The sequence below is a fragment of the Apium graveolens genome, chromosome 4 (assembly GCF_009905375.1).
Source record: "Apium graveolens cultivar Ventura chromosome 4, ASM990537v1, whole genome shotgun sequence".
In the NCBI taxonomy this organism is placed as follows: Eukaryota; Viridiplantae; Streptophyta; class Magnoliopsida; order Apiales; family Apiaceae; genus Apium; species Apium graveolens.
In genome coordinates, this window is record NC_133650.1 from 36,901,071 (window position 1) to 36,928,219 (window position 27,149).

Genomic DNA, 27,149 nt, shown 5'->3' on the forward strand with positions numbered 1-27,149 from the left:
ACAACTTATCTTTCTCGCGGTTCATTACCTGTTCTTGACAACATCAAATCTTTTCCAAAATTTCGGGTTGAAATAACATCACATACATTGCTTCACCTCCAAATCCTGGAGTCCCCTCCTCTATTTCCATCATTTCAAAATCCTTGATTAATTCCTCTGACAAAGTTAACATATTCAATCTTTCCTTGCGACTTAAAACATCTGCTACAATATACGCCTTTCCAGGATGATAATTTATTGTACAGTCGTAATCTTTTATCACTTCTAACCATCTTCTTTGTCTCATATTCAACTCCTTCTGAGTGAAAATATACTTTAAACTCTAATGATCTGTATAGATCTCACACTTTTCCCCATACAAGTAATGTCTCCAAATTTTAAGGGCAAACACAATTGCTGCCAATTCCAAATCATGCGTGGGATACTTCTGTTCATGTGGTTTTAGCTGCCTTGATGCATACATTATTACTTTCCCGTGTTGCATTAATACACATCATAGTCCTTTATACGAAGCATCGCTAAAGATCACAAACCCTCCTTTCTCATCTGGTAACACTAACACTGGGGTGGTTACCAATCTCTTCTTCAATTCTTGAAAGCTTTCCTCGCACTTATCCGTCCATACAAACTTCTCGTTCTTCCTTATCAACTTAGTCAATGGAACAACAATCTTAGAGAAATCTTGCACAAACCTTCTATAGTATTCGGCTAATCCTAGAAAACTTCTGACCTCCGTATGAGTCTTGGGTCTTTCCTAATTCATCACAGCTTCTATCTTGGCTGGATCTACTTTGATTCCTTCTTTATTGACTACATGTCCAAGAAATTGTACTTCCTTTATCCAAAACTCACACTTCGAAAACTTGACATATAACTTTTCTTTTCTCAAGATTTCTAAGGAAATCCTCAAATGCTCCATATGGTGTTCCTCCGTCTTGGAATATATCAATATATCATCGATAAACACTATAACGAACTTATCCAAATATTGCTTGAACACTCTGTTCATAAGATCCATAAATGCGGCTGGCGCGTTCGTCAAACCAAACACCATTACCAAAAACTCATGGTGTCCATATCTTGTTCGAAATGCCGTCTTGGGTATATCTTCCACTTTAATCTTCAGCTGATGATACCCAGACCTCAAATCAATCTTGGAGAAACAAGTAGCTCCTTTTAACTGATCAAACAAGTCATCGATTCGCGGTAGAGGGTACTTATTGTTAATCGTCAATTTATTCAATTCAAGATAATCAATACACAACCTCATACTTCCATCCTTCTTCTTTACAAATAACACAGGTGCACCCCACGGGGATACACTCGGGCGAATAACTCCTTTATCCAACAATTCTTGCAACTGTGCTGCTAATTCCTTCATCTCTACTGGCGTCATTCGATAGGGAGCTTTCGATACTGGTTCCGTTCCAGGAGCCAAATCAATTGTAAACTCAATTCTCTATCTGGAGGTAGTCCAGGTAATTCATCTGGAAACACGTCGAGAAAATCTCTTACTACCGGAATATCCTCAATCTTTACGGATTCTTTCTCTATATCTTTGACATGAGCCAAATAAGCTTCGCATCCCTGTCATAGCAGTCTTTTTGTTTATATAGCCGTTAAAAACTTCTTCTCTTGCCTTTTCCCCTTGAATAACACTTCAGCACCATCCCTGGTCTTTAACTTCACCTTCTTGATTTTACACTCTATTTGTGCCTCGTGGTTTGACTACCAATCCATTCCTAATATAACATCGAATTCTCCTAACTTAAAAGAAATTAAGTCAGCAGAAAAGTACCGACCTTATATAACCAAATTGCAATTAGGACAAATCCTATTAGCAAGAATTCTCTCTTGATTTGGTACTTCTATAACCAGATTGGGTTCAAGAGGGCACGCACCACAATTTAGTCTATCAAGAATACTTTCAGAATTAAAAGATCTAGTTGCTCCAGAATCCATTAATACTTTTACTTCTACTGAGTTAATAACAAGCATACCTGCCACCACATCCACATCTTGCACAACATCTTTCATTGTCATGTTGAAGGTTCTAACTCTGGGTTGAGTTGTTGGTGCTGGGAGAGGCGGCAGTCCAGCAATCCTAAGAACATTGGCCTTTTGAACAGGCTCCTTGCAGTTTCTGGCCATATGGCCCACCTTTCCATATTTCAAACGGGTTAAGTCGGGCTTCTTTGCTCCATTTGGGCATTCCGATGAGTAATGCCCTTTCTGGTTACACTTGAAGCAGGTTACATCCAACTTGTTACACCTTCTCGGGTGTTTCTTCCCACAAACTTTGCACACTTGAATCTGAGGTCTACTATCCTTTCCCGGTTGTCCTGCCTTCTGGAAACGGTTCCACTACACCATATAGGGCCTCTAGCAACACCCTAAAAAAAGTGTAAAAACGGCCAAAAAATGTTACCTAAAGCCAAAAATTGGGCTATCGTTACACTTTTTGAAAATTTCGTGGTGTTGGATTTGCTCGTGCTACAATAGGGGTCTATAATAACAGACTTTGAACCTTTCGTAACATAGATGAAAATGTAACAATAGACCCCCTATGATTACACTTTCAGTATATATGGCTACAAAAGGCAGGTGTAACTGTAGTTCTACTGTAACACCCATAAAGTTATAATAACATCAAAAAATATGTTGCAATAAACTCTTTCGCAACATCATATTTGCTATTATAACACCGGATGATAAAATAATTTAATCTTTTGGTAACAGTTTTATATATTATTGTAATATTTCTTTTTTAACACTTCTGTATTTATAGTAACATTTTTTCATGTTTTTACCAACATAAAAATATCTACTAATTACACTTATAACACTAAAAACTTAAATACATATTAAACTGAAGAACTCAAATCCAAAGTTAAAATACAATCCAACAATAAAAAGTTTCAAAGTCAACTAAAATAAACAAAATTTACAAATTCATCCAAAAACCACAACTTTTGACCACATTTCTAATTGAACAAAAATAATCTCAAGTTATAATATCAAATTTATCTTCCAACAAGTTCCTGCCTTGCAACAAACATTTCATGGGCTTTTGCTTGTGTGCTTTCTGCAGCTCCACTATGAGAGGCTCAACTGATTTGAGGCCAGGTTCCATCATTGCAATTTTGTCCTTAAGACTCCTTACTTGATGTTCTATTCTATGGCTCCCATATGAAAATGCAGCATATGCAGCTCAAAATTAACCTGTACCTGCATCACAGCCAAATTGGTCCCTGGGCATGATGTACTGTGAATCAATCGATAACTTAGGCCCAAACAAATATGTCCTAAAACCTTTTATCTACCTTTTATCTATCTTCAGACATGATAATCCTTAATAATCTTTGCAAGTGCAATCATATTAAGTTGTTTTTTCCCCACCTAGTTTCGAAGTTCTAATATTTCAAGGAGTAAAGAGTAGCTCACCAAGGATTAATCGTGCTAGCGCTATCATCTTGTTGGCCATTCTGGTTAATCATCAGTACAACATAAATTTCATGAAAATTTACGAAGAATTGTGATTACAATTTTTACATTATCTGATAATTTTGATTCTATTAATCTCAAGTATATAGAAAAGAAAAGCTATCAAAATAATGAATCACTGAGGCCAGATACAGTAACTATTTATGTCACTCCTTTTCTTACGGGAGCATTATTTAACTATGTTGTTAAGAAAGACAGACAATATGGTGCAAATCTGTAGTGGTGCTAATTTATTTGTTTAGAAAAATAAAAGAAATTACCCCGGAAGCAAAAGTCTTGGCATCTTGTTCTTCATGTAATAAAGATCCTGGCATAGTATTACTGCACGTTCGGACTCTGTAAGAAGACACAAACCACAATAAATTAAAAGGCAGCATTGCTTTGATCCTATACTCTTCGAGATTGAATTTTTCAGTATACATTTATTTATCGACTACAAGGAACAAAAATATCTGTCACATAAACTTTACGGAGATATTACCCAGCATCGGAGTAAATTCCCAGTTTCAGACCTTTTCTATGAACATAATCTGCAAGTGCTTTCATTCCGGATGGAGACGTTGAGCGTCTAGGCACCATATTTCCCTGTCAAACCCAAATTAGCGACTAATTCAGTACCACATTAATTATCATAACAATTATAACTAATAATCATGATTAGCAAACTGAGAAAGCTGGGATACATGGGAATCTCTATTAAGCTCAGCCCAGCAATGATCTGACATACAACAAAGTCAGATTTAAAATTATGCATACATAATTAAAAGAACAAGATAGTGTCACATGTTAAGATTATATGTAATTCCAAACTCTGATTGTCTTGTCCTTACCAAGATTTACATATTTGTACCCTGCTGTAGCAAGTCCAGTTGATACCATTGCATCAGCTATCATTATAAAACCATAATTACATTAATTAATCGCTACAAGAATCGTAAAATGATTAGTTTAAGTACTTGCGGGTTTTTAAAGGTAGCATTAATTGGTGTGTGAAGATATACGAGCGTACCTCAAAGCCTTTAAATTTGCTGAAACCATCAATAAAGAGACCAGTAAGATAAATAGCCGAGGAGTTCTTATTTTGGGTTTCTTCATGTATTTTGAGTACAAAGTTTTGGAAGTTTTCGTCAAAATTGGAATAAAAAGGAACTACACATGCACTCTAGGATAGATCGGAATGCAGTACGTAATAATTATACAAGCCATTTAGCTCTTTAGCTGAAGTTACCTGTAACTCCCTAGAGAATGGTCACCAAGAATCTCATCTGCAAGGGATGTCTCTCTCCTTTTTACTAAGTCTACCTGTGTAATATTCTATTGTCGACTCTATAACAGTGCCAACCTGATGAATTTATATGTATTAAAAAAGTACACCATTAATAAGAAGCAAAATAATAAGCTAATAAAAATTGATTATATATGTTCAAAACATATATATGAAATCCAACACCTGGTCCTCGATTAAAACCATAATTATCATTTTATTTTTACAACTGGGGGAGGGAGATCTGAATATTGACTTGCCTGGAAGTATTTAGGAACTGATTTCGAATCACCCTTTTTGTAATGCCTCTTCGGATCCATGACAGTCCTCAACTGTAACAACCAAAAAGATCACAAATGCAAGTATTACATGATTATTACTTCTTGAAAAAATGAACGTTTCAAGAAAATAACAAGATAAAACCAAAATTCAATAATAACAGTAGTAACACTAAAGATACTATGCTAACCTCCACTTAATCTAATTCGACCTCGCAACTAAAATTAAGAAGCCAAAAAGTACCAAAGTTCATATGCATTGAAAACTAGAAAGACGAACATTATCACAATTCACAACCTACGCCTAAAAACTTCCAATATATAGTCACTCCAATACCAATGACACATAACTCATTCTATCATTATAACTTCGGCACTGCTACTACTTATCAGTACAATTACACTTCCAGCTATCACCACCTCGAAAATAAATGTGCGTACTAATATAATTCCAGTTTTGTTACTCTCTAAATCGATGCAATTACACTTCCACAGCTTCCAACGCGTCAAAAACAAATGTGTGTGCTCGTGTTTTCGAACAATTATACAAAACGACTCTCGAATAACAAAACCAAATCAACAAGCACTAACAAACAAACAAACACTAATCAAATCAACCAGCTCAATTAACATCAGAACTCAATTAAATTCACCAAAAATAAAATAAAATAACCTAAAAATCACAATTACATAATTTCTCACCGAATATACATCAATCAAATTTCCAATTCCATAAGAAAAATGGTAACCCTGAAAAACACCAAACATAAATATCACCCCTTAAGAAAAAAATAATTCTCAACCTAAATATATACACATACAAGGAGATATACACTCAAATATTAGCATACAAGAAGATATACACACAAATATGAGCAGAAAATAAGAATTATACCCGACTAAATGTTGAAATCCCCAATTCAAACCCTAGTTAGCGGAACCCTAAACTATCCGATTGAAGCCACAAACATAAATTAATCTACCGCCATACCCGATTAAACTCCAATTTTTTGAAAACAATTTGTCAGAGAGAGTGGTGAAGAGTAAGTGTTGAAGAGAGAGAGAGAGATTTTAGAACGGGGAAGATGAGAGTAAAAATAAGAAGTGAGAGAGATAAAGACAATCTAGTATTTTTAGGTTAAGTAATTTTTATTCAAGAGCGGGTTAGATTTGAGCTTTGGCCACCCAATATTTCGGTCAAAATTTGACCCGCCAAACACCAATAATGTAAATGCTGCCCAAATTTCTAGTTCTTGTAACGCTTTTTTAATTATCAACTGCAACACTACGTTTCTTGTTATAATAGAAATCTGATCATGCCTATAGTAACATCAAATGACATCTACTGTAACATCAAAAAAAATTGTTATCTTATATCAAATTTAAGTAACTTAAGGTAACACTTTAGCTTGTAACACCGAAAAAAGTGTTGGTAAAAGCCATATATGGTGTAGTGTTCTTCCGAGCTCCGTTACCGGGTTTGAACTTCTGAAACTTTTGGTTTTGACCTCTTTCATTCTTTCCAAACTTTCCTCTGAACTTTGAACTTCCTTGCTCTTGCTCCGAGCTCTCAAACTTCCTTTCCTATCTTTGTTTTCTCTTTTTGTAGCTTCACGCTCTCCCTCCACTATCATTTCCTTTTACACTAGCGCGGCATAGTTCTTGATCTCCAACAGTGCCACTTGACTTCGAATCCATGGCCTAAGTCCCTGCTGGAACCTTTTGGTCTTCTTCGCCTCCGTATTCACATACTCCGGTACAAATCTAGACAACTCTGAAAATTTTACCTCATATTCTGCCACTGACATATCCTCTTGTTTAAGGTCCAAAAACTTCATCTCTAACTGATCTTGCATATAGCTTGGCAAATACTTCTCCAGAATCATTTCAGTAAATCTTTCCCACGATAAGTCCTTTCCTTCAAGCAAAGCCTTTGAAGATTCCCACCAGAAACTCGCCTCGTCTTTAAGGTAATAACTCGCGTAATGAGCTGTGTTTTCATCCTTAACCTCTGCTAACTCAAATGCTTTCTCCATTTCTCTTAACCACGACTGAGCTTTTATCAGGTCGGGCAAACCTATGAACTCTGGGGGATGAACAGATTGAAAGTGTTTGAAGTTACCTACTTTAGGGGCTATGTGTTGTTGCAAAAGCTGAGCAAGTCGGCTCATTATAGTGGTATCTTGGTTCAGTTCTGGGTCTTGGGTTTGAATTTTTTCTTCTTGGAGATCTGGTGAGTTGGTCATTTCTTACAAACCTGAGTGAGCAATTATTTAGCAATATGATAGCATGGCATTGACATGTATAATAAAATTTTACTACGAAATCACTTTGGCGGGTTTTAAGCTTTACCCAATTTTGCACATGCAATCCTATTACTATATAATTTCTCATATCCGTGTTGTTTTCTCATGGCTTAGGGTACGATTTTATGAAATTTTAAACACGGTTGCATAGAAATATGGTATACAAAACAGTTATAAAGATTTCAGGGTGCACAATAGGAAATAGGATATATGATTGATCCAACAACCAAAGGTACATAGATTAAAGTTTGATTATGACAAGTTCTGGAATAAGGTACAATAATATAGCAGGGCTAAACAGAGGAAAAACTGGAAAACATCCCCTATCTACCATTAACTTCTAACAACTACTACTACAAAGTCCTGAGATACAATACAACAAATGAAAAAGGGATCCCGACATCTGACCAAGTATCCCAAAGCCTACCGGCGGTGAAAAACAACAACAACTACGGGCCCCACCAAATGTCCCACCTGACCAACATTATCATCTAATCATCCGGAATCTCTCTCAACACAACTAACATCCAGCGAACAATCTTATGCAGCCTCCGGGCCTCAGCATCAGCATCACTAGTGTATGGTCCCTCATCCAATCTCCTCCGGGCAACCTGCTCTACCATTTTAAGTCGGATTCTCCACTCATCATCCATAACTGAAGTGCTCTGCCTAGACTCTCGAGCTAGCCTATCCACCAAAGCTCCCAAATCAGTAATATGGGAGTAAACAAAGTCTCGATCCTAGGCTAAGTTGCCACCAACACTGACAGGCACAATCTTAGGCATCTCAGACTCTGGCTCAGGGGCTGGGGTCTCTTACTCTGGCATCAAGGGTGATATCTGCATAGGAATCTCACTACTCTCAGATGGATCCTCCTCTGGATCTGAACTAACATACACAGGCTCCTCTGAAGAGGGTGGAATGAGGTCCATTGGGGTACTGGTCAAACTAATCTCTGAATCAAAATCACTACCACTACTGGGATCCTGAGAGAAAACACAAAACAACAACCAAGAAACAACATTGGGGTTAAATAAAACTTCCAAATAACTCATACCCTAACTCTAGTTGCCACTTTAGCTTATATACACTTTCCAAGACTATACCTAATAGTCTAACTCAACTCTATATGAGTCGACCACTCTCGCGATATAGGTATATATACCCAAAATACCCATATTTATCCTAACTTGTCTCAGGGACTAGATCCTATAACTCTAATATCAACTTGAGACGCCCTCAATCTCGGGGTTAGGAAATGATGACCCACACAATAATAAACTATCATAAAATATGCATAAACCCCGATTAACTGCTAACAGTATCAAACAGGATAAAGTTTGAGGCAAGATTACAACTACCAATCATAATATATATTACAACCCAAAATAAAACCAAATTTACATAGTCGATTCTGACTTGAAACTAACAGATACCCTATTGTATCTTTTCAAATTTCTGACTAAGTGCTTCCTCACACATAACCTGTACTACCTGCTCTGGGATCTGGAAGCCTACAACACGTTAGGGACCACCAGGTACGCTCTTACGAGCAGTGTGCCTAAGTCTAGTCATCCTCTTGCTTAACTGCCATGGTTAGATCAAAGCAAAACATATGAGTATAAAACTCAGCAAGTAACAATATAACAGTTCTACTATACAAAATCCACAATATACCATTACTGTTTTTAGGGCATTTTGCTTTAACATCTCTAGGTGGAAGATTTCTGTCTTTGGGCAATAAAAGGGTTGTGAAGAAAGGCTTTGGGGCTTTCAGGAAACAAAGCTCAAGATAGGGTGAGAGTCGACATTCATCACAAATCATTGACATGATCTCAAATGATCTTTCAAATGGAAAGCGAGAATCTATTCATCTTTGGGAATCAATTATATGATTGATAACAATATTAGAATAAGAATCAGGGTTCACAAGCTGAGTGCTAATAAATATCACAGTCAACTCTTTTCAAAACATCATAAGCCATTTCATTTTCAAAGAATCAATTACTGAATAAGGAATTCAATTCCTCTTTAAATAATTATAGAACCCTTTATTGGACTACTTTAACTTTCAATTCATAATAATACGGGTGTTCAGCCCATACCGACCTCCATCTGGTCTTTAAGGTACCAATGGCATAATTTCAGCCTTAAATCGGACTAGCCCCGCTAGCCTCTTATATGACTGGACTAGTCCCACTAGTCTCTTACGTCTCAAATCCAATCCATCAGGAATTCGTTTGGAAAACCTTGTGTTGGAAAAGTAAGGTTTTACTAAATTCATTTTATCATTACCGAGAATATGAAATCATTCATACTCTTTCAAGTCGAAACTCATTCTTAAGTTAAATTTCATGAATTCAAAGAAAGTGTGAATCAAAGATAAGCAAAGTTCAATGCTAGGGATCTTTATCAAATGATCACAAGGTACACAAGTTAGGGAACCATAGCAGTGCTAAGGATCATCATGGATAAGATTACAAAGGGATGAAGGATTATTACACAAGGGGTTCATAAAGGTTCTTATAGGGTTCTTATAGGGTTCAAATCTTTTCATGCAAAATTTTAACTTAACATGCATTTGATACTTCATCTAAAACCAACTCTATGATTCATTTAATCACAAATTAACACCTAAACCTGGTTGATCATTAATTTGAACACATAGTTCGACTTAATGTCTTAAGAACAAGCAAGAATCACTCAAAATTTCCAATAATCAAGACATGCATGCATCATTTGGGATTCTGAAACCACAACTCAATCTATTTATTCAATAATCTCTACAATCAATCAACAATAAACCATTTACATCATTAAAATTGATCAAGAACCACTCGGGTTTCAAGCAAAACAACACATACAACTTTTAATTCGATTCTTTCGACCATGAACTAATCTAATTCCCAATATTATCCAAGAACAAACATTCCCAACAATTTAAATCAACAAGAATCAACTTAATAACTTTTAAAATCACAAATCCCATTCGGTTTTCAATTAAAACACCACATGCAAACATCAAAAATAGGTTTATCAATACGAGAGCTCAGTTATTACATCATCACTCACCACCGGTTCACGGGAGTTCATCACCAGTGGCGGTTGCTTCATGGTGGGGCCCTCATTCGGGGGTTTCCAACCTTAAAACCTCCGATTAACTTTCAAAAACATAGCAACATACGCATGCAAGGCTCAATCTTCACAGAAATTTACATAAAGTGCAATTAAGCATTAAAAAGAAACAAACACTCGACACTCGGCTCAAAACCGAGCCCATCGCACATACACACACTCGCATGCAAGCACAAATACACACATGCATATGATTTAAAGTATATATATAGAATGAGCGTTAAGTTTCATGGATGAATCCATAGAAATTAATGAAAGAAGAGGTGAAAGGTCCCATAAGTGGGCTATTTTAAGCTAAAAGGGGGGTTGAATAGCTTAATTACCAATTTAAAAATTGTTGTGGCATTTTAAAAATATTCTATCCCTTTTTAAAACTTTATCGAGTGGTTATGCAGTTTATATGTGCGGAAAATAAAGTGCAAGGAAAGAAAATACCACATGGTGATTTTATCCTGGTTCGCGATGGTGCAACCTCTAATAGATTCGCTCACCCCTACTCCAGTCCTCGAGCTCCTCTCCTTATAATAAACTCGCTCCTTTAGTAGGCGGAGAAGCCTTTACACCCTTTACAAGTATTTATCTTGGTGCGTAACACAAGGAACACCACATCAAAATAAATGTATTACCTACACAACTTGTCTTAGACAATAATTACCCGCTATTTCTTCAAAGTTGTTGTAGAGCCTTTGTGTGGACTTGGCTTCCTTAGCTTTTTCCGGTCTTGGATCTTAGTTATCCGGTCTTGGGTTTTTCCTCTTCTTCACGGCACGAAGACTACTAACTCCCCGTTAGTACGTCTAGGACTTGGGTCTTAGAACGAGAATCACCTCACGTCACTTCACCTCACTACAAAACTAATAAGACAACCCACGAAACAAAACAAGTAGGAAAATATTTGTTTTGAACTAGTATGTTACTGTACTAGCCCACAAGTAGTATAATATCCAAATAAGAATATTAAAACTAATTAGTTGTACTTGACTTAGAATAATACAATATGGTCAAGTATATTTATAATTACTCCTTTATAGATTTAATAAAGTTATGGAGTAATATGAGAAGTTCCTTTTTATATTAAGCATTTATGTCTTATGACTTTTTGAGTATTCTTCTTCTTTCGAATACTTTAATTACAACCTCGGAGTTGTAATTTTACCTTTAAGTATATCAAATTAAGGTTTTAAGGTATACTTGTATATTGACGATTATAAGGTCAAAGTATACTCTTTTAACTTCAAGGACATTTATAAGATTTATGAGTCTTAGCCAAGATCCAATTAAATAAGTGCAAGTAATTGGCTTAAGCTTGTGCTTTCAAAGTTTGGACGAATAATTACGAGTATTTTATAGATATCATAGTATAACCCCACGGAATACTGAAAGATGTTAGAAGGGGCTTATACGATATGACTCGTAATTGTTTATATACACGATTTGTGTTAGCCAAGATCCAATTAAATAGCGTAAATTAATTGGCTAACTCGTGGATTTGATTCGTCCTTAATTTTAACAGATGATTACGAAGTGTTTATAGATCGAGTTATAATCCCCGGAACACTAAAGATGTTAGAAGGGATTAAAATTTTGCTTCGTAATAATTTATGTGCACGAAATGGTTAGCCAAGATCCAATTAAATAAAGTGCAAGTAATTGGCTAACTCGTGAACTTAATCCGTTTTGATATTTGACAAATTACGAAGTGTTTATAGATCGAGTTATAATCCCCCGGAACACTAGAGATGTTAGAAGGGATTAAAACTTTACTTCGTAATATTTTATATGCACGAATAATGTTAGCCAAGATCCAATAATAAAAATAATTGGCTACTTCACAGATTCCAACATTCCTAAATCCAAATGGAGTTTAGTGAATCTTTCGGAATTTAATGGCTTTGTAAATATGTCAGCGAGATTGATCTCAGTATCAATATTAGTCATTTTTATATCGCCTTTATTGACATGATCACGTAAAAAATGATGTCTCACATCTATATGTTTAGATCTTGAATGTAATACGGGATTTTTGCTAAGATCAATAGCACTCGTATTATCACATAAGATTGAGATCACATCAAATTTTATATCATAGTCATCTAGTGTTTGCTTCATCCACAGTATTTGAGCACAACACTTCGCAGCTGCTATATACTCAGCCTCAGTTGTTGAGATGGATACATAATTTTGTTTCTTTGAAAACCAAGAAACTAAACATCCACCGAGAAACTGATAAGTACCACTAGTACTTTTTCTGTCGACTAAATGCCCGGCATAGTCCGAATCAGAAAAATATACTAAGTCAAATGGTATTCCTTTTGGATACCAAAGACCAACATCAGTGGTTCCTTTAAGATATCTCAATATCCTTTTTACCGTGGATAAATGAGATTCTTTCGGTGCTACTTGAAACCTAGCACACTTACAAACACTATATTGAATATCGGGACGACTTGCAGTTATATAGAGCAAGCTACCGATCATTCCTCAATATTTCTTTGTGTCTACAGGAATTCCTTTTGGATCTTCCGTTAATTTATCGGATGTAGACATAGGAGTAGATATGGGTTTGGCATTATCCATTTCGAATTTTTTCAACATCTCTTTACAATATATGGATTGAGAGATATGGATGCCTTCATCAGATTGCCTTATTTGCAACCCCAAAAAGAAGTTTAATTCTCCCATCATACTCATCTTGAATTCTTTACTCATATTTTCAGAGAATTCTTTATATAGTGCATCATTTGTTGATCCAAAAATGATGTCACCTACGTATATTTGTACGAGCAATATATCATCTTTTTCTTGCCTCGTAAATAAGGTTTTATCGGCCGTTCCCATCTTAAATTTATTGTATAGTTAGAACTTGCTCAACCTTTCATACCATGCTCTTGGGGATTATTTTATGCCATATAGAGCTTTATATAATTTATAGACATAATCGGGATGTCTTGCATCTTCAAACCCGGGAGGTTGTTTCACATATACTTCCTCTTCCAAAATCCCATTTAAGAATGCAGATTTCACATCCATTTGATAGACTTTGAAACTTTTATGGAAAGCATAAGCCAATAGCATTCTAATTGATTCAATTCTTGCTACCGGTGCATATGTTTCATCAAAGTCTATTCCTTCCATTTGGGTTTATCCTTGTGCAACTAATCTTGCTTTATTTCGAACTACCGACCCATTCTCGTCTAATTTATTTCGAAATACCCATTTTGTACCAATTATGGAAGTTTCATGAGGCTTAGGGACAAGTTCCCATACTTTACTATGAGTAAATTGGAGCAATTTATCTTGCATAACAGAAATCCAGTCCTCGTCTATTAAAGCCTCTTTTACGGTCTTAGGTTCTATTTGAGATAGAAAACTATGATGATTCACAACATTTTAAACTTGTGACCGCGTTTGAACTCCCTTCCTTAAGTCTCCAAGCACATTATCTAATGGATGACTTTTTATAGTGGGAAGTGCTTGAGGAAGTTCATCTTCTTTTTTGTCAAATTCTAATGGATTTTTATGTAAGGGAGTTCCAAGATCCTTATTTTCGAATTGTCGAATAACCTTTTTAATATCATCTTGTTCAATATTTTCTTGGTCAACAAGATCTTTATATTTCGCCGGTGGTTTACTTTCATCAAAAGCAACATTCATAGATTCTTCCACCACAAGCGATTTGAGGTTAAACACTCGATAAGCTTTACTATTGTTCGAGTATCCAAGAAATATACCTTCGTTTGATTTAGGATCAAACTTTGTAAGGTACTCTTTTGAATTTAATATGAAGCACTTACTTCCGAATACTCGAAAGTAGCTTAGTTTCGGAGTTTTGCCAAAATATAACTCATAAGGAGTCTTTTGTTTTATAGGTCGTAGCAAAACCCAATTAAGAATATGGCAAGCGGTTGACATAGCATCGGCCCAAAAATATTTAGGTCGACAATATTCATTTAGCATTGTGCTAGCCATTTCTTGGAGTGTTTTATTTTTCCATTCAACTACTCTGATGGATTGAGGAGTGTATGGAGCGGAAAAATTATGTGTGATGCCATGTTCATCGTAAAAGTTGGTGAAACTTAAATTCTTAAATTCTTTACCATGATCAGTCCTTATATAGACTATGGTTCTGTTTTGTTAATTTTGAATCCTTTTACATTAAGATGAGAATGATTTAAAAGCATCACTTTTAGCTTTGAAAAATTCAGTCCATGTGAATCATGAATAATCATCCACAACTACCAACGTATATGAGCAACCTCCGAGACTTTGTATTGGAACCGGACCAATAAGATCCATATGTAGTAGCTCGAGAGGTCTCGAGGTAGATACCATAAACTATGCTTTATGAGAAGCTCTAATTTGTTTACCAACTTCGCAAGCTTCACAAGTATGATCTTTATGATAGTTTAGTTTTGGTATACCTCGGACATGGTCTTTAGTTGATATATTCTTTATCAACTTCATGTTGGCATGTCATAATCTTCGATGCCATAGCCATGGATCAACATTTATAGTGATTAGGCACACGTTCACTTGCTTGCTCATGTCAAATGTATAAACATTTATATTTCTAGGACAAGTGAGAACCAACTTTCCAAATTTATCTAATATAGAACAATGAGTAGTGTAGAAAATTACCTTGTAATTATTGTCGCATAATTGACTAATTGAGAGAAGATTGTACCTTAACCCGGTGACCAATTGAACGTCGGAAATTTTAACTTTCCCATTTCCGATATCTCCGATGCCGATAATGTTACTACTATCACCAAATGTTACGCTCCCCGTGGTAACCCTTTTAATGTTGTTCAAGAGTGACTTATTACCGGTCATATGTCTTGAACATCCACTATCGAGGTACCATATGTCTTGTTTCACGGCAAGACAAATCTATATACATGATTAGTTAAATTTATAGGTACCCCTTTGTCTTGAGGGTCCTGGGGTTAGTACATCATATATAACATTTGATTTATGAAATAATCTAGGCATGGTATAATCATCATTAGGCATATAAATATTTCTAGATGCATAAGGCCTAGTTTGAGGTTGATAATACCTAGAGCTATCATGAAATCTTGATGAAGCATGATAAACATTATATCTATTATTAGCATGGTAAGTAGTATAAGCATTTCTACTAAGAGGTTGTTGCCTTCTAAATGCATTACCATTTACATAATATTGAGTGTTTCTATTTTGAAACATAGTTGGTTGATGAGACCATTATTGCCTTGGATTCTTATATTTCATATTTTTGTAAGGCACACGTTTATCATCTTTCTTGTATGATTCTTTGCAAATCCATACATGCTTCCCCTTAATTTCACCATTCTTGAATTTACAATATTGAATGGTATGCCCCATTTTATTGCAATAAGAACATTTATAGGATGGTGATTCGGGTGAAGTCTTTATTGGTGATACAAATCTCCGAGTATTTCCTTTAGGAGGAGAATTCTTATTATATCCCAAACCTTCATGATTATATGAGGTTTTTGTATGCACCATTTGATCCAACATCTTACTGCCTTTTGTAAATCTTTGAATGGCTTCTTCAAGATTTTCATTTTCTTTCTTTAAGGCATCAATCTTGTTGTTAAGGATATTTTCTTGATCCTTAATTTGAGCTATGAGTTTATAATTTTCTTCTTTTAGCCTTAGAGATTCACCTTTAAGCTCATTGGTTTCTAATAGCTCATTTTCTTTATCAAGATTGTTTTTATAAGATGTTTCCATATCTTGAATATTTGATTCATTTAGAATCTTTAAGTTCAATAGATCAACGTGAAGTTTACAAATATTATCATTCAATTGTATCTTTTCGCGTTCCATCTCTTCGTCTTTGAGAATTAATGATATATTCTCTGTTTCAAGGTTGATTATATTTTCTTGAAGTTTATTTACTTCAACCTTGATGAGATGGTTTTGATCTTTTATAGATGTAATCTTTTTTTCATCTTGGACTCTTGAGTCCATCATCCGAGTATACTCTTTATTTTGAGCATGATGTATTTCTTCTATTTTCATTTTCTCCGACCATACTAAGTGAAACCTTTGATCAACATCTTTGTATTTACTTTTATATTCTACCACAAGTCCAATTAAATCATGCTTATTCATATCCATAAGAGATAAATTAGATTCATCCAGTTATGATTTAATTGAGACGTAGTTAGATGTTACCTCTTCATTTGTAGAGGAGACTTCCCTAGATGTAGTTTCTTCTCCGAGAGCCATCAAGCATAGATTCACCACTTCTTCACTAGCTTCCGGAGCTTCTTCATCTTCACTTAGATCCCAACCATTTTCGGCCACGAGACTTTGTCCATTTGAAAGTTTAGGACATTCTCTTTTATAATGACCGGGTTGTTTAAACTCGAAACACACATCTTGTGTTTCCTCTGGAGAAGGATCTTTAGGTTTTGGAGGAGTGTAAACCGAATGATATGTGGAGGCATTGGTATTGCTATAGGTATTTATATTTTGATTGCCTTTGACTTTATTGTAGCTCGTTGACGGATAATTACTCTTATAGTTGGAAGAATAATTTTGAGAGTAATTTGGCCTTGCGTTAGAGTTAAAAACTTTTTGTTGATACTTTGATTTTAGGAAACCTTTTCCGTATCTTTGAGCTTTGCTTTGAAGCACACGACGAAGTTGTCTCGTGAGTAGAGCAATTTCACTCTCATCGAGATTTTGGAGTTCCTCGTTTAACTCCTCATCGTTTTCATCTTCATCAATTAATATGGCCTTTAGAGCCATATTTTTCTTTTTATTCTTCACTTTTAGAGCAACCTTTTCCGGAATATTATCTTCTTCGTTAGCATGAAGATTTCCGAATAGGTTATCAATCTTATACTCATTTAAGTTGTGCATCTCTTTTATAGTAGTGACTTTAATCTTCCAACTAGGAGATAGAGATTTGAACACTCTTCTATTCTTTTCATTTTGAGTATAATTTTTTCCAAGTTGAGATAACTCATCGATAATACGAGTAAATCTTGTTTTCATATCGATGATATTTTCTCCTTCTTGGAGTTTAATGTTCTCGTATTCTTGGATCAATGTATCCATCCGAGAATCTTTTATATCAGTGGTTCCTTCATAGGTTACCACTAATTTATTCCACATTTCTTGTGCCAACTTGCAATTATTTACTCTTTTATATTCTTTTTCTGCAAGTGCACTTGTGAGAACCATTTCCGCCTTTGCGGCTATATTCATTGTGGCTTCTTCCTCTAAGTTGTATTCATTAACCTTCTTTTCGACGAAGATGTCATCGATAGTTTTGGTAGGAATGCGAACATCGTCTTCAATAGCCATCCAAACTTTGACTCCTTGAGATCTAGCATAAATGCGAAACCTCGTTTATCATGTTGCAAAGTTGGTGCCATCAAATAGAGGAGGTCGTGAGCTAGATAGACCTTCACCACATCCAACGGGATTAATATATGCCATTCCGGATCACTTTTTGTTGTGCCTGTAAATCTGCAAATCACTTAACAAACACGTGAAAAAGCACCGCTCGGATACCAATTGTAAGGTCAAGTAAGAGGGCTATTTTAAGCTAGAAGGGGGTTAAATAACTTAATTACCAATTTAAAAATTGTTGTGGCATTTTAAAAATATTTCATCCCATTTTAAAACTTTACCCAGTGGTTATGCAGTTTATATGTGCGGAAAATAAAGTGCAAGGAAAGAAAATACCACACGGTGATTTTATCCCGGTTCGCGATGGCGCAACCTCTAATAGATTCGCTCACCCCTACTCCAGTCCCCGAGCTCCTCTCCCGGACTCGGGATTTTCTCTTATAATAAACTCGCTCCTTTAGTAGGCGGAGAAGCCTTTACACCCTTTACAAGTATTTATCTTGGTGCGTAACACAAGGGTCACCACCTCAAAATTAATGTATTACCTACACAACTTATCTTAGACAATAACTTCCCGCTATTTCTTCAAAGTTGTTGGACTTGGCTTCCTTAACTTTTGCCGGTCTTGGATCTTAGTGATCTGGTCTTGGGTCTTTCCTCTTCTTCACGGCGCGGAGACTACTAACTCCCCGTTAGTACGTCTAAGACGTGGGTCTTAGAACGAGAATCACCTCACGTCACTTCACCTCACTGCAAAACTAATAAGACAACCCACGAAACAATACAAGTAGGAAAAGATTTGTTTTGAACTAGTATGTTACTGTACTAGCCCACAAGTAGTATAATATCCAAATAAGAATATTAAACTAATTAGTTATACTTGACTTAGAATAATACAATATAGTCAAGTATATTTGTAATTACTCCTTTATAGATTTAATAATGTTGTGGAGTAATATGAGAAGTCCCTTTTTATATTAAGCACTTATGGCTTATGACTTCTTGAGTATTCTTATTCTTTCGATTAAGTATTTATGGATCGAAGAATACTTTAATTACAACCTCGGAGTTGTAATTTTACCATTAAGTATATCAACTTAAGGTTTTAAGGTATACTTGTATATTGACGATAATAAGGTCAAATTATACTCTTTTAACTTCAAGCACTTTTATAAGATTTACGAGTCTTAGCCAAGATCCAATTAAATAAGTGCAAGTAATTGGCTTAAGATTGTGCTTTCGATGTTTGGACGAATAATTACGAGTATTTTATAGATATCGTAGTATAACCCCACAGAACACTGAAAGATGTTAGAATGGGCTTATACGATATGACTCGTAATTGTTTATATACACGATATATGTTAGCCAAGATCCAATTAAATAGCGTAAATTAATTGGCTAACTCGTGGATTTGATTTGTCCTTAATTTTAACGGATGATTACGAAGTATTTATAGATCGAGTTATAATCCCCCGGAACACTAAAGATGTTAGAAAGGATTAAAACTTTGCTTCGTAATAATTTATGTGCACGAAATGGTTAGCCAAGATCCAATTAAATAAAGTGCAAGTAATTGGCTAACTTGTAAACTTAATCCGTTTTGATATTTGACAAATTACGAAGTGTTTATAGATCGAGTTATAATCCCCCGGAATACTAGAGATGTTAGAAGGGATTAAAACTTTACTTCGTAATATTTTATGTACACGAATAATGTTTACCAAGATCCAATAATAAAAATAATTGGTTAACTCATGAACTTGGGTCAAATATAATCTCCCCTTTGGAGATAAAGTACTTTTGTTTATAGATCTTCTTTTTAAGATGATTTATGTGAAGATCAAGTACTTATTTGAATTCCGTGTTCGAATCTTAGTTCTCTTGAGAACTTTATTTATAAGAGATCTTGTATTAGAGCTTAAGATGAATTAGAGAAATTAAGTACAAAACTCAAATAAAAAGAACTCAAATAAGAAGCTAAAACTAACCACTTTTGAAAAACATTCGGAAAAGTTCGCCAGAAAAAATTCGCCGGAGGTTCGCCTAGATTTTGGCACTTTGATCGAACTTGGGCAGCCCTTCGGGAGGCCGGAAAGTGGTAGTGGATGAGCTCACTTGGTGGGATAAAGCTTGGTTGGGTGAAGCTAAGCTTGGGTTTCAAAAACCTTGTATATATGTAAGTATACAGAAGAGAGAGAGAAGGTTTTTGAGAAGAAGTGTGTGTATAGAATTTGAAAGAGATGAAGAGAAGCACTTCTTGAAAAAATCCCAGCAAATTTTTGGCTCTTTTGCTTAAAGAAAATGGGTTGGGGTGGGGGTTTATTTGTAGGAGAAGTTGGGTGGACTGAATGGTTGAGATTTGAGAATGAATGAATGGTGGATGGAGTATATCACATGGCAAGTAGGTTGTGTTTCTTTGCAAGTGGGAAGGAAGCACAAGCTAGTATTCATTCAAATCTCAGCTGATATATATATATATATATATATATATTAAATATATATTTTCCTTTTCTTTTAATCATTCTTTAAATTATTTAATAAAGGATTAAGCACCATTAATTATGACCACTCCAAAAACTCTTAAATAAATATCATAAAAAATATGATAATTATCTAAATATTATAAAATGATGTCCTGCAAGTTTTAGTCAACTTTAGTCAATGGTAACTAGGTCAAACGTGGTCAACTTTGGGACCAACTGCCTCGATTTTTGTGCCGGGAAAAAAATTCTCAGAATGCTACGAAATTTTTACAATACTTAGAAAATACCATTTAATTGATCCATACCAAATTTAAAGTCATTCTATCATGTGAAAGTATTTTATCTAAAAATGAAACTGTTATGTAAGCCTTTCTTTCGAATAAAAATATCGTTGGTCTTGAAATAAAGGAGATGGATCTTTTGACCAAAGTTTTGACTTGTATAAATACTTAAAATATTTTTCCTAATATATAAAATATATTTGAATGATTGGAAATGTATTTAAGTATTTTTGAATAATTTTCTCCGAGAAAAGCTGATTTTACGAAACGGGAGAAAATTACTCTAAGTATTCATAAATGAGTTGCAGAACTAGATATTAATATTCCAACCTTGAATATTAATAATTTTTGAATAAAAATTCTTTTAATATATGTAGAGATATATTTTTGAGTGAAGAGTTAAATATTTTTGATATAGCACGAGACCTCTAAAGAATATTTCTGCAATATTCCTTATTCGAGCTTGTTGCTATATTCATGTTGCAATACAGATCTAAGAAATATTATATCTTGATGTTTCTTCTGTGATCATATTTCCTTAGAGATATATTTGATAAAGATATAGTATTGATATTTTACAAGAATAGAATATCTCTTTTATCTGTTTAAAAGACATGATTTTGCTAGTTTGACTTTTTGACTCTGATTTGGATCAATTAAATTCATGTCCTAATGGAGAGGATCTACGTGTTCTTAATTTTATGTTTAATCGTACAAATACCAAAATAAATAATATATCGAAGATATCCTTTCAAGAGGATTGTACCGAGAGAAAAGGAGAGAGAGAGAGCGCTTCGAGAGTTAGGAGAGAAAAGAGAGAGATAAGAGAAAGTGAGAGAAGAGAGAGAGAGTGAGGCCGGGTGAAAGAAAAAGAAAGGGGAGGGAGTATATATATTAGTTTGGAAAGGGTAGTATGGTCATTATACCATACTTTAATTTTTCTTTTCTCCTTTCTCTTGTTTTCAATCTAAAGAAAATGAATTTAAAAACGAAGTAACTCTCTATGAAAAGATGGGAATGAAACGAGTGATAATTTTAGAGCGTAGATCTCAAAATTAGATTTTCAGCCATATTTTTAAAATAATTTTTGAGTGAACGGTTGATTTAATACGGATTTTATAAGATTATGCTGAAAATAGCATTTTAACTCCATAAAATCATTTTAAAATGCATCGATCACAAAATAAATCCGTCTATCATTTTTGAAAAGTCTCTAGGACTATTTTAAAGATAAAAAAAAATTCACGCCTTGATCGTATTCAAGTCATTTTATAAAAATGTATAAAGATTCAATAAACCTCATTTTAAATCAAATAAATCCCTTAAATCATTTTAAAAAATCAACAGATCACGTAATCATACATACAGACACGCAAAAACATATATCCACACATCACAACTCATATCTTCTCACAAAATTTCCCTTTTTATTATTATTCCCCTTTTCGCGTAACGGGTTACGTTGTGCTTGATGACCCGACGCTGAGCGTTTTATTTACGTTTCAAGATTAATCCTTTATACCAACTAACACGTCACTGAAAGACTTAATTAAAAATTTCCATTTCATATAACAACACATAGTTCATATTTAAATACTTGTATTCTCTTTTAAAATGGGTCCTGTTCTACCAAACGGCCTGACAACACAGCTTATCCCCTTAGCTGATTCATCAAACTGGAACGCTTCATTTTACATTCTCAATTACTAATATACAATACAAAAAATTAACCAACAAAGATCATTTAATCCTTATATTAAATCACATAAATTATAATTACACCACAGAATCACACTTTATTCACTTAATTACGTCACGAAATTCCCAGTCGTTACAACCATACCGGACTCACCTAAAACATGAACTAACATCTCAAACTCATGAACCTGTTCAGTCATGGATTTTCCATCCACCAGCTTGAAATTAAGAAAAAACAACATCTCAAACTCATGAACTTGTTCAGTCATGGATTTTCCAGCCACCAGCTTGAAATCAAGAAACCTAGCCACAAAATACTTCTCAAGTCCTTGAGAATCAGTATTGTGGGTTTGGTCCATCTTATCCCGCAAGACCTTAGCAGTATAGGCATCTGATGAATAAACATCGAACAAGGTGTTCTCCAAGGCTGCCAAATTGGCTGCCCTAGCCACCACATCCTTTTCAGCCCATAAAGCATAAACCTTAGAAGAATCAGCATTCTCTCGATCCAACACAGGAGTATCATACTGCACCACTAGCCATAGACCCTTAAACGTTAACCAGAGCTTCATCTTTTTCTGCCAACGAGAAAAAGAAGCTCTGCCACTAAATTTATCAGGCATACCCGATAAATCAATTGGCTGGGGAAAACGATACATGGTCCAATCAATGGATGCAGAACCACCAGAACCAGTTTCAACTGTCTTAGGAACTTCAGTTTCGTTAACCATTATGCTAATTAACAATATAACACAGATAATCTCTTCAATATTGCTGGGAATATTACTGTACGTGCAATAATGGGACAGTTATATATACCAAATTAACAAGAACATGCAAATTCAACCAAGTAACGAAACAAACATGAAGGCACAAAAAATATAATTAGAGGCTGAATTGACAAGAAATTAGAAAAATCACTTAGCTCTATGAAACTTTATCAGAATTAGAGAATCAGCTGAGTCGCCAAGCCCTCGAGAAGACTTGACTGTTCTTGAAGGGATTATTGCCCCACTTACGCTGTGATGGGTTGCCGCAATATCACTACCGGGATAAGACAACTCAGAGCGATCCGTTCACGGAGAGAAGGCTCAACAACGACCATCTCCCCAATTCACCAAGAAAATCAATGAATATATGTATGTATATATGGGAGAGAGACAGAGAGATGATGTTCTAGGGTTTCTATCTATTTTCCCTAATTTATCTCCCTCTCAGATTTTAACACACTTTAACTTTTGCTCTTCTCTACAAAAGTAACGTATGTAATCCGATTTATTATATATTATATACGAGTCTAATTATTATTATTAAAATAATAATAATTCTCACTCAAATATTAATATATAATATAGTTATTTTTACAAAACATGTTTATATAGTTTTAGCAATTGGCTTCCAGTTCAGGCCCTGAGCATAAGCCTCAGACCCTAAACAAACCAAAACTGTTCAGCACCTCAGGACCTGAACCTCTAGCCTTATGCCCTGAACATTCCAGAAACATTTTCAGCATACCATCAGATCCTGAGCTTCCAACCTCAGGCCCTGAATATTACAGAAACTTATTTCAGCACATTATCAGGACCTGAACATCTAGCCTCGGGTCCTGAACATTGCATAAATTTCATAATATGCTTCTCATCTAAAACCGAAACAAGTCTTATACAAATAAGCATTCTTGCTCTTATTTCTACATGGATTTCACTAAGAAAATGTCTTAGATCCAAATATGAATGTTTATGTCCTTATAGCAAGTAACAACCTCCATTTGTTATTATCCAGAAATTACATCAAGAAGATATATTACATGTGTCCTCAAATTTCCATTTTCTAACACATATTATACATATGTACTTATATGATAAAATATGGGATAGTACTCTTAATTTTTCCTTTTCTATAATTGTAATTTCACTACAATAATTGTATTTGTTTTACAATATGTTTAAATGTTGATTAGTATTTAGCTTCAAGGCACTAGAGTATTTGGATTCAGGGCACTGTACATCTTGATTATTACATTATTTCTATTGATATGTATCATTTAGTAATATTTCTGGTGAAAGTATGCTAATGGTGATTAACTAAACCTGCCTCCATTTAAATTTACTTGTTATAACAAAGTTTCCTAAACTCCTCAAAAATAAAGTTTTCTATATCTGAGTATCTTCAAAAGTTGTTTTGTTATGATTTTCAATAATTGTTGTACCCTTAAAGTCTTAATGTATAAAACCCCTATATTTTTTACTATATGATATTAGAATATCGAATGGACCTTTTAACCCTTACGTCACGATGAAGTACATAATAGTACAAGTTAAGAGGGGGGGAATGGAAAATTTTGCTTTAGTAAAGGTTTAACAATATTTTGCCTTTAAACTATTCAACGATAGACTTTTGAAACTTTAATACATCAAACCATACCTTTTTCTCCTTACAATATGACAAATGTATTTTTTAAACCTTTCTTTGTGGCAAAGGTGAAAAAACAGAAGATCGCAAATCGGTATGGATAATTGGTAGTTTTGTCAATGATGCGGGGAAAAAAGAGGAACTGTCACTTAACCACACCCAAATTTGATTTCCACTTTGGTCTACATGAAATGGAGTAGTGACAGGGATTGTAATTTGACCCGGCTTAACAATAGGACATCTATGATATAATCTCCCCATAAAAGCTATATACCTCCCCACATAAAGCCCGTCATGCCCGAATATTAATTATATATATATGTATATATATATAATTTATAGACAAAAATTCAATGAAGACCACATTTATATGGAAGACCTCGAAGACCGCGTTCTACATTCAAATATGAAATATATTATTTTGTGAAGTATGTTCTACGAATATCACTAATTTATTAAAATTGTTGAAAATCATTTAAGGGGGTTGTATTCATTTTAGATTTTAAAGTATTGATAATAATCCATGGATTTTGGAAGATTTTTGTTGATTTTAATTGTTCATGGATTTTGACGGAGTTGATGAAAAAATCTTACAGAGTCTTGCTAATTTTATGAAGTTTTCCACAAATACTTTAGAATCTCATGTATTTTTAAGAGATTTCAAAAGATTAAAAATGAACTAGCAAATCCATTAAAATCCACAACCTTTTCAAATTAAAACAAATCCACGGATTTTTTAATACCATCAGATTTTGATGGACTTTTAAAAATCCAAATTGAATACACTCAGATTTTAAAAGACTTTTTCTAATCTATATTGAATACCATCGGATTTAAAAGGATTTTTTAAAATCCCTCTAAGTTTAAAAAGTATAATCTGTATGTTCTGCAATTTGAACAAATATTTTGTAACACCCCCAGATCCGGGGTCGGGGATCCGGGTCGTCACGGTCTTTCTTTCCACAATATCACTTCACTTAATTAATAATAAATAACCTTATGATGTGACCCCACACTAACACACACCACAACCCGTTATAGTCTCAGAGATGAAATTTAAATAAGTACAAGTCTTTGAATCCACAATTTAAAAGTTATTACAACCCAAAATGATTACTTGATAAATTTACAGTTAATTGCCATTATCTGCCACAAGTTATAATTATACATAATTGATTCTCAAAAGTAGATGGTCTGATCTACAATAGATCTACCTCTGCAGCTATAGCAGCTACATCATCAACGGGAAGACGCGGGACGCTTCCCACGCGCTTGCGCTGGGTCTGCTGGAGTCTGGCCATCTTTCCTAACTGTTGTTGTGTGATGAAGAAATAAAGCAAGGGTGAGCAGGAAGCCCACCAAAATAATATGTATAATGATTTACAATATATGAGCCTACTCATAATACTCATGAAAGTCTTGGTCAAAAGAAATGAACCAAGTTTGATATCTTAATGCGATGAAGTCGCAAAATATTCAGTATATATACATATATACTTTTCAAAATATTGGAAGTCCTCTTCCATGCATAATATACACAAAGTCCCAGTGTATAACTGTATATAAAAAAATATCGTTGCAAGGTGATCTCATATATCTAACCTTGTCTCAACGTTTTTCTGAAAATCTTTGTCATTCATAAGACAATTATTAATTAGATATAAGTTTAAAAGATGAGGTTACCAAATACCCCAATATACTTGTATCTTTCCCAATACTACTTGAACTACCACCGTTCAAGTTATAATCAGTTTCAAAAGTTCATCACATAGATGAGACTACAAGACAAGATTTGAATAGATTCAATCTTTGAAATATTATTGAATGAAATAAAGTTACGAGATACTTTATTTAGTCCCGATATATATATATATATCCACATATATATATCTCTTAAACATTTCCTGGAACCTCTGTTATGTAAAGTATGAACAGAGTTTGAAACATCCAATGAATTTTGGAAAGGAAAAGAATTTTGGCATAAACCAGATATCTTGCTGATCAGGCAAAGATACCAATAAGTAACCTTTTCTACTAGTAGATGGATGAATCCCCCACCGGTCATCACCCTGGCCTCATAAGGACCTTGTGCTGGACCGCCACCCGGCCTCTTACGCGTTGATGGACTGCCACCCAGCCACTTACACATTAATAGACCGTACCCCGACCTGTCGCTTATGCCGACTCAATTAGATGGGCTTACTTCCCGAACATTGGGCAAGTAATCAATTCATTTACCAAAACTGCAACCTTGTTGCGAATATAAAATACACCACAGAGCCGGATCCCTCAGGTTTTGAGCGAGTATTTAAATCCCCTTAAAAAGGAAGATCTTAAATATAAAAATGAGTTTTGGGATCCGCTCTAACTTTTAAAAATCATTTTGAAGACTCGAAAACACTTTAAAGAGT

General features: G+C 34.6%; 1 protein-coding gene across 12 annotated transcripts; it reads right to left on the minus strand.

Annotated features, from left to right (window-relative positions):
- Nucleotides 1–2,846: 2,846 nt before the first annotated feature.
- LOC141717940 (alpha-galactosidase-like) lies at nt 2,847–6,196 on the minus strand. Of its 12 annotated transcripts, none has more exons than XM_074520212.1 (11): nt 5,942–6,193; nt 5,749–5,796; nt 5,029–5,100; nt 4,733–4,846; nt 4,514–4,593; nt 4,335–4,391; nt 4,188–4,222; nt 3,986–4,089; nt 3,765–3,840; nt 3,445–3,485; nt 2,847–3,228 (listed from the first exon to the last, which is right to left on the minus strand). In XM_074520212.1, exons 6-11 carry the CDS (start codon nt 4,381–4,383, stop codon nt 3,177–3,179), a joined length of 357 nt encoding a protein of 118 aa, XP_074376313.1. In that variant the 5' UTR covers nt 4,384–4,391; nt 4,514–4,593; nt 4,733–4,846; nt 5,029–5,100; nt 5,749–5,796; nt 5,942–6,193; the 3' UTR covers nt 2,847–3,176. The 12 variants fall into 12 exon arrangements, 10 of the variants coding, with proteins under 10 accessions (XP_074376313.1, XP_074376312.1, XP_074376309.1 ...); XM_074520211.1 differs by having other exon boundaries at nt 4,514–4,532; nt 5,942–6,191; XM_074520208.1 differs by having other exon boundaries at nt 4,335–4,532.
- Between the last annotated feature and the right edge of the window lie 20,953 nt (nt 6,197–27,149).

What these genes read in the sequence shown, in the direction of transcription:
- LOC141717940 (XM_074520209.1), bottom strand. Translation starts at nt 4,398, where the DNA reads ATGATAGCTGATGCAATGGTATCAACTGGACTTGCTACAGCAGGGTAC. An exon ending in AGCTTAATAGAGATTCCCAT is followed by an intron (nt 4,090 to 4,187) that starts GTATCCCAGCTT and finishes TGGGTTTGACAG; the next exon opens with GGAAATATGGTGCCTAGACG. An exon ending in CCAAGACTTTTGCTTCCGGG is followed by an intron (nt 3,486 to 3,764) that starts GTAATTTCTTTT and finishes ATGATTAACCAG; the next exon opens with AATGGCCAACAAGATGATAG.